The sequence below is a fragment of the Erinaceus europaeus genome, chromosome 2, assembly GCF_950295315.1.
Source record: "Erinaceus europaeus chromosome 2, mEriEur2.1, whole genome shotgun sequence".
NCBI classification, from domain to species: domain Eukaryota; kingdom Metazoa; phylum Chordata; class Mammalia; order Eulipotyphla; family Erinaceidae; genus Erinaceus; species Erinaceus europaeus.
In genome coordinates, this window is record NC_080163.1 from 38,267,141 (window position 1) to 38,284,241 (window position 17,101).

The 17,101-nt window shown below is 41.2% G+C and overlaps 1 protein-coding gene across 1 annotated transcript in view; it reads left to right on the top strand.

The window, feature by feature from the left end:
- Window positions 1–17,101, top strand: part of DDX46 (DEAD-box helicase 46) — an 80,637-nt gene that overhangs the window by 2,869 nt on the left and 60,667 nt on the right. The window contains exons 2-4 of the mRNA XM_060171335.1: window positions 3,020–3,208; window positions 8,753–8,896; window positions 14,691–14,790. Coding sequence (XP_060027318.1) covers window positions 3,020–3,208; window positions 8,753–8,896; window positions 14,691–14,790 — 433 coding nt within the window. The remainder of the gene's footprint in view (window positions 1–3,019; window positions 3,209–8,752; window positions 8,897–14,690; window positions 14,791–17,101) is intronic.

Consider the following 17,101-nt stretch of genomic DNA (forward strand, 5'->3'; position numbering starts at 1 on the left):
AGACACCTGTAGCGCTGCTTCACCGCTCATTGAGCTTTCCTTCTACAGGTTGGTACCAGGGACTTGAACCTGGGTCCTTGCACACTGCAAGATGTGTGCTTAACCAGGTGTGCCCCTACCTGGCTCCTTCAGAGTAATTCTTTAAAAAAAAAAAAAAAGTTAAAAATTTGTCACTTCTCTACTTAGATTCTTATTGTAGCTCTTACTTAAATAAATATATAGTTCTTAACAGGACCCTCCATATTTGACTACCCTGCTATTTGTCCGGTTTGCTATCATGTTACTTTTACTCATTTTATTTATTTTAAGATAGAGACAGGCAGAGGGGCCGGATGGTGTTGCACCTGGTTGAGCACATGCATTATAATGCACAAGGACCTGGGTTTGTGCCCCTGGTCCCTACCTGTAGGGGAAAAGCTTTACGAGTCTGAGTGGTGAAGCAGGGTTGCAGGTGTCTCTATCTCTCTCCCTCTCTATCAACCCCTCCCTCTTGATTTTTGGCTGTCTCTATCCAATAAATAAAGATAACAAATAAAAAAATTTAAAAAACTGTTAAAAAATGAGACAGGCAGAAAAGCAGATAGAGTCAGAAAGATAAGACACCACAGCATTGAAGCTTGTTTCAGTGCAGTGGGAACAGTGCTCAAATTTGTGTAGTGCCCATGGCAAAGCAGCACACTCTGCAAGTGAGTTTTGGCATCCCTTTCTGAGAGAACCATTACCACCTTTGCCATTCCTGAGGCTCCCTGAACATGATCTTTTAAAATTTTTAATAGTCATTCTTTTCCCCCCATTTATTTATTTATTCCCGTTTGTTGCCTTTTTTTATATTATTATTGTAGTTATTATTTCCGATGTTGTTGTTGGATAGGACAGAGAAATGGAGAGAGGAGGGGAAGACAGAGGGGGAGAGATAGACACCTGCAGATCTGCTTCACTGCCTGTGAAGTGACTCCCTTGCAGGTGGGGAGCTGGAGGCTCAAATTGGGATCCTTATATTGGTCCTTGCGCTTTGTGCCATGTGCGCTTAACCCGCTGTGCTACTACCCTGCTCCCTCTTTCTCTCTGTCTACTAGAAGAAAAAAAAAATCTGTATAGAAAGTCATTTTTTTAATTTAACATTTTATTTATTGATTGATGAGAAATATAGGAGGAGAGAAGAACCAGACATCACTCTGGTACATCTACTTTCAGGAATTGAATTCAGGACCTCATGCTTGAGAGTTCGATGTTTTATCCACTGCGTCACCTCCTGGACCACAGAAAGTCATTTCTTCACTTTCTTTTTCTTTTTTTACCAGAGCACTGCTCAGCTCTGGCTTATGGTGGTGTGGGGGATTAAACCTGGGATTTGAGAGCCTCCAGCATGAAAGTCCCTTTGCATAACCATTATGCTATACTCCCACCCTCAGAAAGTCATTTCTGATCTCTCCTTTTTCCTCTAGCTCCCTCCCTTCTTTCCTCCCTTTTTCCTTCCTCAGTTTGGGCTTACAGTGGTACAATTGTGTGGGGGTATTGAACCTGGGGATTTGAAGCCTCAGACATGAAAGTTTTTGCAGAGCCAGCTGGTGGCACACCTGGTAGAGTGTACACATTACCACACAAGACAGGGTTCAAATCCCTGCCTCCATCTGCAGAGGAAACACTTCATGAATGGCTGTCACTGCAGGTATCTATCTCTACCTCTCGTTCCCCTGTTTCTGTCTCTAAGAAAATGAAATAGTGATCTGGGCGGTGGTGCAGTGATAAAGTTTTGGACTCTGAAGCATGAGGTCCCGAGTTCGATCTCCGGAAGCATGTGCTAGAGTGATGTCTTTCTCCTATCTTTCTCATAAATAAACTTTTTTTAAAAAAAATATTTATTTTATTTATTTATTCCCTTTTGTTGCCCTTGTTGTCTAATTGTTGTAGTTATTATTGTTGTTGTCGTTGTTGGATAGGACAGAGAGAAATGGAGAAAGGAGGGGAAGACAGAGAGGAGGAGAGAAAGACAGACACCTGCAGACCTGCTTCACCACCTGTGAAGCGACTCCCCTGCAGGTGGGGAGCCGGGGTGGGGTTCGAACCGGGATCCTTATGCCGGTCCTTGTGCTTTGCGCCACCTGCGCTTAACCCGCTGCACTACAGCCCGACTCCCATAAATAAACTTTTAAAAAGAAAATGAAATGAAATGCCCACTGGGAGTGGTGGCTGTTGTCTTGCACACATGGAGCCCCAGCAGTAATCTTGGTGGCAAAAATAGTAACAAATCTTTTGTGTAACCATTATGCTATCTCTTGTTCCTCCAAAATAAAAGTACAGTTTTACTGGAGTTGAGTGCTAACACACCCAGTTAAGCTCACACATTACTGTGAGCAGGGACCTGAGATCAAACCCCCAAGTCCCATCTTCAGGTGAGATGCTTTGAGTGATAGAGCAAGGCTGTAGGTGTCTTTCTCTGTCTCTATTTCCCTTTCGCCTCTCAATTTCTTTCTGATCAAATCAAATAAAAAAAAGTTAAAATTTTATGTGTTTGCTAAGCTTAATCTTTTTTATTTAATTTTTTAATTATCTTTAGTTTTTGGACTGAGACAGCCATAAATCAAGGGAATGGGGATATAGAGGAGAGAAACATAGACACCTGCAGCCTTGCTTTACTGCTCCTGAATTCTTCCCTCTGCATGTGGGGGCCAGGGGCTTGAACCTAGGTCCTTGCACATTGTAGCATGTGCATTCAACCAGATGTGCCACCACCCGGCCCCCTTAATCTTTTTTTCCTTATTTTTAAAATTTTTTATTACCTTTATTTATTGGATAGAGACATAAATAGAGAGGGAAGGGAGGGATAGAGAGGGTGAGAGACAAGACACCTGCAGCACTGCTTTATCACTTGTGAAGCTTTCCCCCTGTAGTAGGAACTGGTGGCTCGAACCTGAGTCCTAGCGCATTGTAACATGTGCGCTCAACCAGGTGTGCCACCACTCGGCCCCTTAATCTTTTTTTTTTTTTTAAAAACTAAACTTAATCTTTAATATTCTAGCCATTACCGGAAACGATCAGCGTCACGTGGACGCTCTGGAAGTCGATCTAGGAGCCGCTCACCTTCAGACAAAAGAAGTAAACGTGGAGATGACAGACGATCAAGAAGCAGAGATAGAGATAGAAGGAGAGAAAGGTCTCGAAGTAGGGATAAAAGAAGATCTCGGTCAAGGGATCGGAAGCGTCTGAGGTAAGACATCAATCCTGTAGTAAGTCAACCTTTCTTAGCTAAATAAGACTTTCTCAGTAGTCCAAGAAGTAGCGCAGTAGATAAACCATTCGGCTCTCAAGCATGAGGTCCTGAGTTCAACCCCGGCAGCACATATACCAGAGTGATGTCAGGTTTTCTCTCTCTTCCTATCTTTATCATTGATAAGTAGATAAAGATCTTTATTAAAAAAAGACTTTTTCACAAGTATGTCATGGACTAGATTTTGTTCCCCCTTTGTAGGCATTGTACTTTAGTTCCAACTTGTTCCTTGAAGTTCTTTCCCTTGGCCAAAATCTCTCAAACACTGTTTTTAAACTCATGTCATCTACAGAAAACTCTTAAAGCCCAGAGACAAGATGTTAAAAATGAAGTAAAAGGGGGCTGGGTGGTGGTGTACGTGGTTGAGCACATGTTACAGTGCGCATGGACTCAGGTTGAAGCCAGCACTTTCTCACCTGCAGGGGAAAGCTTTACACTTGGTAGAGTAGTGCTGCTTGTGTGTCTGTCTCTCTCTCCCCCCTCTTAATTGTATCCCTCCTCCTCTTAATTGCGGACTGTCTATCCAATAAATAAATAAAGATAATAAAACAATTTTAAAAAAAGTAGAAGGAGGGTGGTGGTAATAGCATACAAAGAAACTCTCATGCTTGAGGCTCCAAAGCCCCAGGTTTAATTCCTTGTACTACCATAAGCCAGAACTAAGCAGTACTCTGGTTAAAAATAAAAAGTGTGTGTGTGTTGGTTAAAAGGGTAGATAATATATCAAGATGATTTTGTTTTTATTTATTTATTTATTTTTTATTTAAGAAAGGAGACATTAACAAAACCATAGAATAAGAGGGGTACAATTCCGCACAATTCCCATAACCCGATCTCCACATCCCACCCCCTCCCCTGATAGCCTTCCCATTCTCTATCTCTCTGGGATTATGGATCCAGGGTTGTGGGTTGCAGAGGGTGGGAGGTCTGGCTTCTGTAATTGCTTCCCCACTGAACATGGGCGTTGACTGGTCGATCCATACTTTCAGTCTGTCTCTCTCTTTCTCTAGTAGGGTGGGGCTCTGAGGAAGTGGAGCTCCAGTACACATTGATGGGGTTGTCTGTCCAGGGAAGTCTGGTCAGCATCTTGCTGGCATCCGGAACCTGGTGGCTGAAAAGAGAGTTAACATACAAAGCCAAACAAATTGTTGAACAATCATGGACCTAAAGACTGTAATAGTGCAGATGAAGTGTTGGGGGGTATTCCCTGCATGCTCTTATGTACTTCTGCTTTTAGGTATATATTTTTCCCCTAGTTTATGGGCACGGGTGAACCTATGCTCTATCTCAGGGGACCTGGACTATATCTAGGTTTGGGGACTTTATTGGGGAGTGGACCACCTGGGTTGGAATTAGAGAATACTATGAAAGGAAAGGTCTCACCCGAGTGATGAAGCTGAAGGGTTGTCATTTCACACCTGAAGTCTCTGGTCACAGTCTGAAGTGAAGCATGCTGGGGTGGCACTCGTGGTGTTGATTAGGTTGTGATCCTCGGATGCAATATTACTTGATTTGAATTGAGAGCAGCATGCAAAAAAGTGGTCCCCACCCTAAGGTTCCAGGTCTGGTGGAAATATAGGCTCTACAGTGGAAATGTGAGGTTCCTGCTGTCTTAGGGTTCAAGAAGACAATGGATAGTATTGTTATGACATTATTTGGTGATAGAGTTAACTTTGGAAAGTCCCTTTGATAGGGTTTGGGGTATAGTACCCAGCATCTTGTATCTAGCTGTGCTATTGGTTGCTTCTGTTCTCCCTGGTCTAGGCTTTTGGGAGAGAACATATCAAAGACAGCCTATGTATTAAAAAGACTCAGCCTGTGTTTTAAGAAGTTCTAGACATATCATCAGTTTTCCGCCTCTCATATTAATTAAATAGTGGTTTATATAATGTTTACACTTTAATAGGATTGTACATAAACACCACTCCCACCACCAAAAGGATGATTTTGTTTTAACTGTGGCCCAAGAAAGCTGACTACTATGTGTACAGCAACTTCTAAAGCTTTCAGCAACAGGAAATGATAAGAGTCCTGTCTAGTTTCAGCTTACTATTTGGAAATATTTTATTGCTGCTCTTTATTTTATTTAGTTTGGATATAGACAGAGAGATGGAAGGGGAAGATACAGAGGGAGAGAGAAAACCTGCAGCACTGCTTCACCACTCAGGAAGAATTCTCCTTTCAGGTAGGGGCCAGGGGATTGAAAACATGTGCATTCAACCAGGTGCAGCACCACTGCAGCCCTGCTTCAGCGCCTGTGAATCAGCGCCCCTGCAGGTGGGCAGCTGGGGGCTGGAACCAGGATCCTTAAGCTGGTCCTTGCGCTTTGCGCCACGTGCACTTAACCCTTAACCCGCTGCGCTACGGCGTGGCCTCCTCCCTTTTTTTTAAGAAAAAAATTTTTACTTATTTATTGAGATAGATAGGAGAGAAGGAACCAGACATCACTCTGGTACATGTGCTGCTGGGGATCGAACTCAGGACTTTATGCTTGAGAGTCCAATGCTTTATCCACTGTACCACATCCTGGACCACAAAGTAAAACTTCTTTCTTTTTAACTTTTTAAAAAAATTTCTTTATTGGAGGATTAATGTTTTATAGTAGACAGTAAATGCAATAGTTTGTACATGCGTAACATTTCTTAGTTTTCCATATAACAGTGCAATCCCCACTAGGTCTTCTGTCATCCTTTTTCAGGACCTGTATTCCCCCCTCCATCTACCCCAGAGTCTTTTTTAATCTTTTGTATTATCTTTATTTACTTATTGGATAGAGACAGCCAGAAATTGAGAGGAAACATAGTGATAGAGAGAGAGAGATCTGCAGACCTGCATCCTGCATCACCACTCACTAAAAGTTTTCCTCCTACAGGTGGGGACCTTGGGCTCAAGCCTGGGCTCTTGAGCATTGTAATATGTGTGTGCTCAAGCAGGTGTGCTACCACCCAGCACCTGGTAAAAATTTTCTTTAAGGGCCAGAGAATATCTTGCCATGCTTGCAACCCAGATTTTAACCCCTGGTACCACATGGAAAATGCTACAGAACTAGGAAATGCTTTGGTTTCTGTCCCTCTCTGTATCTCTGTCTGAATGAAAAAAGCAGCCAAAGAATGGTGAGATCATGGCTAAAAAACCCTCTTCATTTGAAGAAAAAAAAATTTATTTATTTACTTTCCTATACCAGAGCACTGTTCAGCCCTGGCTTGTGGTGCAAGGGATTGAATCTGGGACTTCAGAGTCTCAGGCATGAAGGTTTAATTGTTTTTAATACTTAAAATTGTTTAGGGGCCAAGTGGTAAAATTTATATTTACTTTATTAATTTTTTCCCCTTTATTTTATGTATTGTATAGAAATGTCCAGAAATTGAGAGAGAAGGAGGTGATAGAGAGGGAAAGAGACAGTGATCCAGGAGGTAGCACAGTGGATAAAGTGTTGGACTCTCAAGCATGAGGTCCCAATTTCAGTCCCCGGTAACACATGTGCCAGAGTGATATGTGATTCTTTTTCTCTCCCCTCCTATCCCTCTCATTAATAAATACATAAAATATTTTTAAATGGAGAGAGAGAGAATAGGAAAAAGACAGAGACACCTGCAACATTGCTTCACCACATGCAAAGTTTTCCCCTGTAGGGACCAGGGTCTCAAACTAGAATCCTTGAGCATTGTAACGTACTTAATCTAACCAGGTACGTTACTGCCTGGGCCCTCCAGTCAAGTCCTTGTTAAGTGAAATTGGTTATATATGCTCAGTTTTTGGAGTGAAAATAGAATATCATAATTGTAGTGCAGGAAGAATTTTCAGATTAGTCAAGTCTACATATGTTACATGAGAAAAACTTAAGAGGCTTGGAGGTCTGGATGACTAGTGAATAGCAACACAGTAGATAGTCTTGTTTCCTAATCAAATTGATGACCTTTTTATTACCTCATTCTGTTTATCCTTATACTTATGTTTATGCTACCTTTCTTCCTACTTTTCTTAAGGATAAGGATGTTATACACACATACACACACACGTATGTATGTATGTATATGTATATGTGTATTTTATTTTTTTTGCCTCTAGGGTTGTCATTGGGGCTTGGTGCCTGCACTACAATTCCACTACTCCTGGAGGCCATTTTTCCCCCATCTTTGTTGTTCTTGTTGTTGTATTTATTATTGTTGTCATTGCTACTTTTGTTGTTGGATAGAACAGAGAGAAATCGTGAGAGAAGACGGGGAGAGAAAGATAAGACACTTGCAGACCTGCTTCACTGCCCATGAAGCGACCCCCCCCTACAATTGGGGAGCTGGGGGCTCAAACTGGGATCCTTATGCTGTCCATGTGCTTTGCACCATGTGCACTTAACCTGCTGTGCTGTGGTCCAGCCCTCTAATTTTTTTTTTACTAGAGCACTAAACAGCTCTGGCTTATGGTGGTGTGGGAGGATTGAACTTGGGACTTCAGAGCCTCTGGAATGAGAGTCTCTTTGCATAAATATTATGTTATCTACCCTTGCCCTGACATTATATATTTGAAAAAATATTTATTGCATAGAGACAGAGAAATCGAGCAGGAAGGAGGCATTAGAGAGTAAAAGAAAAGGAAAGACACCTGCAGCATAGCTTCACTACTTGTGAAGCTCCCCCCTCTGCAGGTGGGAATCAGGGTCTTGAACCAGTTCCTTGAGCATTGCAACATGTGCACTCAACTAAGTTTGCCACCACCTGGCCCATATATTTTACTGTCTTTGAATATGTGTACTTACTATAGATTGTAGATTTAAAGTACTTATTATTGCATGTTTATTGTATTGTTTTTCAGCTTTTCTTTTGTTGCATAAAGGCAGGAAATTGGGAGGATAAGGAGAGAGAGAGAGGGAGAGAGACAGACAGACACTTGCAGCACTGCTTCACTGCTCATGAAGCTTTCTTCCTGCAGGTGGAGACTAAAGGCTTAAACCCAGTCCTTGCACTGCTTGTTATATTTCTTTTATTTTTAAATTTTATTATTTTTTATATTTATTTTCCCTTTTGTTGCCCTTGTTGTTTTTCATTGTTGTTGTAGTTATTGTTGTTATTGATGTCATTGTTGTTAGGACAGAGAGAAATGGAGAGAGAAGGTGAAGACAGAGAAGGGGAGAGAAAGAGAGACACCTGCAGACCTGCTTCACCGCCTGTGAAGCGACTCCCCTGCAGGTGGGGCGCTGGCGGCTCGAACCAGGATCCTTACACTGGTCCTTGCTCTTCGCGCCACATGCGCTTAACCCACTGGGCTACCGCCTGACTCCCCGCTTGTTATATTTCTTAACAGACATTTTGAGATTATCTTCTCACTTTTTTTCATTGCACTGGTACAAATTGACTTTACTACTACTTATTTCACTGATTAGTGGTGGGAACCTCTGTAGTCTACAAACTTATTTTACATGGATCAGTCATCATCTGAAATAGTAGCCTCACTTGGTTATTGAATAAAAGAAAATTATCACCCTTTTAGGCGTTCCAGAAGTCGAGAGAGAGAGAGAAGTAGAGATCGAAGGAGATCTCGAAGTCGAGACAGAAGACGCTCAAGAAGTAGAAGCCGTGGCCGACGATCTCGATCTTCAAGTCCTGGCAATAAAAGCAAGAAAACTGAAAATAGGTAATATTTTCACTGGGCCATGTCTGTCGTGTAGGCACTCTATTCCTGTGCTCTCTTTTTTAAAATACTGTAAAGAATTACTTAACGTGACTCCTTTGAACTGTTGGCTAAGTTTTGCTTTATTAGGTTATGAAACTTACATTGAATTGGAAAATGCTAGATTCTGTCAGTTTTAATACTAATGTGAAAATTCTGTTATTTAATAATCTGTTTATGGTCAAGAAAGAAGTATAGAAACTGTATTTTTATTTGAAACTTTTTTAATTTTAGAAATATTTATTTTTTTGTTGCCCTTGTTGTTTTATTTTAGTTGTTGTTGTTACTGATGTCTCCATTGTTGGATAGGACAGAGAGAAATGGAGAGAGGAGGGGAAGGCAGAGTGGGGTAGAGAAAGACAGACACCTGAAGACCTGCTTCACTGCTTGTGAAGTGACTCCCTACAGGTGGGGAGCTGGGGGCTTGAACCGGGATCCTTACGCGAAATTATTTTTTAAAAATATTTATGCTGACAGATAACTTAAAACTTATGATAAACATTACTGAATTGCCTTTTATACATGAGTTGACCTTATTTCATATGTACATATTTCTTCATTAGTGAGAGAAGAGGGAGAGAGAAAAAAATACAGACCATCACTCTGGCACATAGGAAACCTGGCATTGAATTTGGGACTTTATACTTGAGAGTCTGATGCTTTATTTATTTATTTATTTTTGATCTGAGTCCTTTTTTTTTTTTATTTAATTTTTATTTATTTATTTTTCCTTTTGTTGCCCTTTTTTTATTGTTGTAGTTATTGATGTCATCATTGTTAGATAGGAGAGACAGAAATGGAGAGAGGAGGGGAAGACGGGGAGAGAAAGATAGACACCTGCAGATGTGCTTCCCCACCTGTGAAGCGACTCTTGGGGGCTCGAACCGTGATGCTTAAGCCGGTCCTTGCGCTTTGCACCACATGTGCTTAATCTGCCTCACTATGACCGACTGACTGCCTGATTCTTTATTTCTTGTGCCACCTCCTGAGCCAAACTTTGTTAGCCAAAGTTAGTTGTACATGTCTCCTTAAGATAGCAGCATTGGGAGCTGGCGGTCTTTCTCTCCTCTCTGTCTTCCCCTCTTCTCTCCATTTCTCTTGGTCCTATCCAACAACAAGGGCAAGAAAATGGTAAAGATGGTCTCCGGGAGCAGTGGCTTCGTAGTGCTGATGATACCAAGCCGCAGCGATAACCCTGGAGGCAAAAAAAAAAAAGATGACAGTACTATTCAATTTAAGAGTGTTATTTGTGTATATTAGACATAGTTTTTTTTTTTTTTTTTTTCCTCCTCCAGGGTTATTGCTGGGCTCGGTGCCTGCACCATGAATCCACCGCTCCTGGAGGCCATTTTTTCCCCCCTTTTGTTGCCCTTGTTGTAGCTTCGTTGTGGTTATTATTATTGCCCTTGTTGACGCAATTCGTTGTTGGATAGGACAGAGAGAAATGGAGAGAGGAGGGGAAGACAGAAGGGGAGAGAAAGATAGACACCTGCAGACCTGCTTCACCGCCTGTGAAGCGACTCCCCTGCAGGTGGGGAGCTGGGGGCTCTAACCGGGATCCTTACACCGGTCCCTGTGCTTTGCGCCACATGCGCTTAACCCACTGCGCCACCGCCCGACCCCCTAGACATAGTGTTTTAAGGTTCTCATTGGTGTTTTGTTTTTTTGTATTTTGTCAACACTGTCATGACTTGTTTAAGGACTTACATACCTTTTCTACATAATCTCCATATTAGTCACAAATATTTTTTTAACATTTTTTTAATTTACTTATTTTCCCTTTTGTTGCCCTTTTTTATTTTTTATTTTCGTTGTAGTTATTATTGATACTGATGTTGTCAGTGTTAGATAGGACAGAGAGAAATGGAGAGAGGATGGGAAGACAGAGAAGGAGAAAGACACTTGCAGACCTACTTTACCTCTTGTGAAGTGACCCCCCTGCAGGTGGGGAGCCAGAGGCATGAACTAGGATTTTTACGCTGGTCCTTTTTTAATTTTACTCTTCATTGGCTAGATAGATCAACAAATCACTAGGGAAGATAGAGAGGGAAAGAGAAATAGAGGCAGCCACAGTCCTGCTTTACTGCTTGTGAAACTTTTATCTCTGTTGGTGGGGACCTACTCTGAAAATGTCCAAAAGTTCTAGTTTATCTGTTCATTTAACTCCTTCGTTTCTTTGTTGATTTTCTGCCTGGATGATCTGTCAAGTTGAGAGAGAGTGGGATGTTGAAGTCCCCTACTATTACTGTGTTGCTGTTAATATATTGCTGTAGGTCTTTCAGTAGATGTTTGGTAATCATTAAGACCTCTTGATTGATTGATCCTCTGAGCACTAAGTAATGCCCATCCCTATCTTTTTAAGTTTTATTTATTTTAAGGTTTATTATGTCAGATATGAGAATAGCTGTTCCTGCTCTTTCTTTGTGGTCCATTGGCTTGTATGGTAGTTTTCCATCCTTCCACTTTGAGTCTGTGTTTGTCTTGTTGAGTTAGGTGGGATTCCTGCAGACGACATATGGTTTTTTGTTTTTTTTTTAAGATTTTCTTTTTTATTCCCTTTTGTTGCCCTTGTTTTATTGTTGTAGTTATTATTGTTGTTGTTAATGATGTCATTGTTGTCGGATAAGACAGAGAGAAATGGAGAGAGGAGGGGAAGACAGAGAGGGGGAGAGAAAGATAAGACACCTGCAGACCTGCTTCACTGCCTGTGAAGTGACTCCTCTGCAGGTGGGGAGACCAGGGCTTGAACCGGAATCCTTACGACGGTCCTTGCACTTTGCGCCACATGTGCTTAACCCTCTGCACTACGGCGCGACTCCATGGGTTGTGTTTTTCTGATCCATCTCCCTACTCTGTGCATGTGCTAGTAATTAATTTGTATTTCTTTATAGTTTTCTGTCCTGGGACAGAGACTTGAGATTTATCTTTTCTCTTTTTACTAAACATTATTAGAAATTTCATCTGGGGATTTGGGTGGTAGTGAAGCACAAGGACAGGGTAAGGTTCCTGGTTCAAGCTCCCGGCTCCCCACCTTCAGGGTTGTCGCTTCACAAGCAGCGAAGCAGGTCAGCCGGTGTTTATCTTTCTCTCCCCCGTCTTCCCCTCTCTCTCCATTTTTCTCTGTCCTAACAATGATGACATCAATAACAATAAAAACTACAGCAATAAAAAAAAAAAAAAAAACAAGGGCAACAAAAGGAAAAATAAGTAAATATATAAAAAAGAAATTTCATCTGTGTTGCTTAAATATTTCATTTTGTCAGATTATATTTGTGGTGTAAGTATATTATAGTTTGTGTTTTGTTTGTTTATTTTTAAGAGCTCTGAGACAGAGAGACAGAAAGGGAAGACAGAGAAGGTTGCTTCACCACCTGTGAAGCAACTCCCCTACAAGTGGGGAGCGGGGGTCTCGAACCGGGATCCTTATACCCGTCCTTGTGCTTTGCGCCAAGTGCGTTTAACTGGCTGCACTACCGCCCAACTCCCTGTTGTAGTTATTGTTGCTCTTGATGTCATTGTTGTTGGATAGGACAGAGAGAAATGGAGAAAGGAGGGGAAGACAGAGATGGGGAGAGAAAGATAGACACCTGCAGACCTGCTTCACTGCCTGTGAAGTGACTCCCCTGCAGGTAGGTAGCTGGGTGCTCGAACTGGGATCCTTACTGTGGTCCTTGTGCTTTGTGCCACGTGCGCTTAACCCTCTGCGCTACCGCCGGACTCCCATATCTAAATTTCTTTTCCCCTACCCCATTCCCTTTCCGCCTTCTCCTTCCCTCACCCCTTTCTCCTTTCCCCCTTCCCCTTCCTCCTTCTTCTTCCCTTTTACCCTTCTCTTTCCTTCCTTCTCCTTCCATTTACTCTTTCCCCTCCCCTGCTCCCATCTCCTCCCCCTTCACCTTCAGCCTCCCCCCCTTTTTTTTCCTGAGCATGGTTTATTTATATCTTAATGGTGGTGCTTGGGATGGAACCTGAGTTCTTGTAGCCACAGGCATGAAATACTTCTGTAGAAACGTTATGCTATTTGAGTTGTATTTGCTAGTATTGTGTTAATTTGTATTTGTGGTCCATGAGGTAGGCAAATGTTTAGACAAAGCATGGACTCTCAAGTGAGAAGTCCTATGCATCACTCTGAAAAATATGTCACAAGTGTATTAAAATCAAGAGCTCGTGTTTGTAGGTCTGTCATTCAAGTTACTGCGCCACCACCTGGACCCACCAGAATGGTAAATTTCATAATTCAATAGCAATTATTCCCTCATTTTCTATTTTCTGGAGTGGATTGTATAGAATTGCTAGTAATTTATATCTTAAATTTGAGTAAAGTTAATTTTTTTATATTGTCTTTATTAATTTGATAGAGACAGCCAGGAAGTGAATGGGAAGGGGTAATAGAGAGGGTAAGAAACAGAGAGACACCTGCATCCCTGCTTCACCACTTGTGAAGCTTTCCCCCTGCAGGTGGGGACTGGGCCTTTAACCTGGGTCCTTTTGCATGCATTGTAACATGTGCACTCAACCTTAGGTGTGCCACCACTCAGCCCTATAAAGTTTAATTTTAATGTACTTTCCCTGCACAATGATTAGTACTTTCTTGAGAGCTTTAGAAAATCAGATTTAGGGATAACATTCTACATTCAAAGGATTACTAATTTTTCAAAATATATTCTGTGTTGTCAATCAAATTTAATGTCCAGAGATCTCAAACATTGAAGTCTTGCATTTAAATTAAAAAATAAAATATTCTGAGTGTATAAATGAATAGATATATTTGCATTAAAGTATCTTGAAAAATGTTTTTTTCCCAGGGCATAGTTCAGCTCTGGCTTATGGTGGTATTGGGGCTTGAACCTGGTATCCTCAGTGCCTTGGGCTTGAGAGGGATTTGCATAACCATTATGCTAAGTCCTCAGCTCTAAATCTAATTTTTATTGATTGGATAGAGACAGAAAAATTCAGACGGGAGGGGGAGATAGAGAGATATCTACAGCACTGTTCAACACTTTTGAAGCTTTGACCTTGCAGGTGGGGATCCAGGGTTTTGAACATGGGTCCTTGTGCACTGCAATGTGTGTCCAACTGGGTGTTCCACTGCCTAACTCCCATGCATCTCCCTCTTTTTAAAAATTACTATATTTATTTATTGGATAGAGATCATCAGAAGTTGAGAGAGAAGAGGGAGATAGAAAGGGGCAAAGAGCGGGAGAGACACCAGCAGCATTGCTTCACCACTCATAGAGCTACCCTCTCTGTAGGTGGGGACTGGGGGCTTGAACCTGGGTCCTTGTGCTTTGCAATATGTACAGTCAACCAGCTGTGCCACCACCCAACTCCATTTTCTAAACGCATTGTTATGAGAGGGAAGATCATGAATTATAAAGATGTACATACATTTTTATTTATTATAAGATTTTATATTATATGCTTATTGGCACTAAAATATTACCCGTACAGATAATCTTTTAGAATATTAAGAACTTGGTATGTTTCTTCATTTACTAAACTTCTCACTTAAATATTGTGAATGTTTGTATATATGTCCAACTTGCTATGGATGTATTTCAGTATATTTAGTAGTAGTTGTGACTGATGCCTTAAGATTAATTTTTTCATTATATTTAAATGCTTTTATTAATGGAATATAAAACTGCAGTTGAGTTATAGAAATATCTTACTTTAAAATAAATTGCAAATCTATGAAAATGTTTTGAAGTGAATGTTACCAAGCACAATAGTTGACCTCTTTTTCTTTCTTTTTTAGAAGGTCTAGATCCAAAGAGAAAACAGATAGTGGGGAAAGTTCTAAAGAGAAGAAAAAAGACAAAGATGACAAGGAAGATGAAAAAGAAAAAGATGCTGGCGTATGTTTCCTGTCTTAGAAATATTATTTAAAAAAATTTTTTTTTATTATCTTTATTTATTGGACAGAGATAGCCAGAGATCGTGAGGGTTGGGGGAGATAGAGAGGGAAAAAGACAGACAGACACCTGCAGACCTGCTTCACCGCTCGTGAAGCTCTCCTCTTGCAGGTGGGACCAGGGGCTTGAAACTGGGTCCTTGCACACATTTCAGCTTAACCAGGTGTGCTGCCACCTGTCCCCGAAATATTATTTCTAAGAAATAATATCAGACTTACTTCTACAATGACATTGTTATTTGTGTTTGTGCTATATATTTCATTTTTTAAATAAATGACCTAAGATATATAAGGTGATAGCTAAAATAATTGCTGTCCCTATGAAGAAATTTTTTTTTCCCAATAATAAATAATTTTTTTAAAGTTGCGTATCAGGGCACCAGGAGATGGCTCCGTGGGTAAAGTATGTGCTTTGTCATGTGTGAGTCCCTAACTTCTGTCCCTGTCTTCACATGGAAACAGTGTGGATAATAACAAGGAAGCTCCAGGCATGTTAGACATTGCTTTAAAAAAAATTCTTTTATATTTATTGGATAGAGATAGCCAGAATCTAAGAGGTTAGGGAAAAATGGAGAGGAAGAGAGAGATACCTGTAGCATTGCTTCACCTGTCACGTGACCATTATGCTATCTACTTCTGCCATGTACATATTTCTTTAAATGAGATAATTTATAGCATTTAAGTTTGTCATTCAAGGCACCAGATTTAGTTTCCCAGATAGGACATGTGTCTTCCATTGCAAATGGTCCAGGTTTAAGCCCTTGCACCACAGTGGCACGGGGAAACTCCAGTGCTATATAGATTGTGTATCTAATTTTTTTTTTTTTAAGATGATGTTTATTAATGAGAAGGATAGGGGAGGAAAAGAACCAGACATCACCCTGGTACATGTGCTGCTGGGGCTTGAATGCAGGACCTCATGCTTGAGAATTCAGTGCTTTATCCACTCAGCCATCTCCCATACCACAATTATGTATCTTTTTATATATATATATATATTTTAATATTTATTTTATTTATTCCCTTTTGTTGCCCTTGTTGTTTTATTGTTGTAGTTATTATTTTTGTTGTTGTTGTTAGATAGGACAGAGAAATGGAGAGAGGAGGGGAAGACAGAGAGGAGGAGAGAAAGATAGACACCTGCAGACCTGCTTCACCTCCTGTGAAGCGACTCCCCTGCAGGTGGGGAGCTGGGGTTCGAACCGGGATCCTTATGCTGGTCCTTGTGCTTTGCGCCACCTGCACTTAACCGGCTGCGCTACAGCCCAACTCCCCTTTTTATATTTCTTAATGAATAAAGCTTCCTGGTGGTGGTACAGGCATGCCTGCATGAAGACCTAGCACTGCAATAGAAAACAGTTAGCTTTTTATTTCTAGTTTGTTTTTTGGAGGAACATAATTTTTTTCCTTTTTATATCTATTTATTTATTTTTAATATTTATTTTTCTTTGTTTTATATTATTGTTGTAGTTATTATTATTGATGTCGTCATTGTTGGATAGGACAGAGAGAAATAGAGGAGGGGAAGATACCTGCAGGGGAGTCGCTTCACAGGCAGTGAAGGAGAGAAAGATAGACACCTGCAGACCTCCTTCAGGTGGGGAGCCAGGGACTTGAACCGGGATCCTGCCGATCCTTGTGCTTTGTGCCACGTGCACTTAACCTGCTGTGCTACCACCGACCCCCTATTTATTTATTTGGTTAGAGACAGCTAGAAATTGTAAGGGGAAGAGGGAGAGAGAAGGCAGAGGTAGATAGCATAATAGTTATGCAAGCTGTCATGCCTGAGGTTCCAAAGTCCCAGTTTCAATTCCCCACACCACCATAAGCTAGACCTGATCAGTGCTCTGGTTAAAAAAAGAGAGAGAGAGAGAGACCTGCATCATGCCTTCACCACTTACTTTACCTGCAGGTGAGGACTAGGGACCTGAGCCTGCCTCCTTGCACATTGCTATATGTGTGGTCAACCTGGTGCACCATCATCCCTCCCTCCCTTCCTTCTTTCCTTCCCCCCTTTCATTTTTTTTTAAAGATTTTATTTATTTTATTAATGAGAAAGATAGAAGGAGAGAGAGAGAGCCGGACATCACTCTGGTACATGTGCTGCAGGGATTGAACTCAGGAACTCATGCTTGCGAGTCTAGTTCCTTAGCCACTGCGCCACCTCCCGGACCACCCCCCTTTCATTTCTTTCTAATTTTTTTAGCTAGGCCAGAGAGAAATTGAGGGAGGATGGGGAGATAGGAAGAGAAATA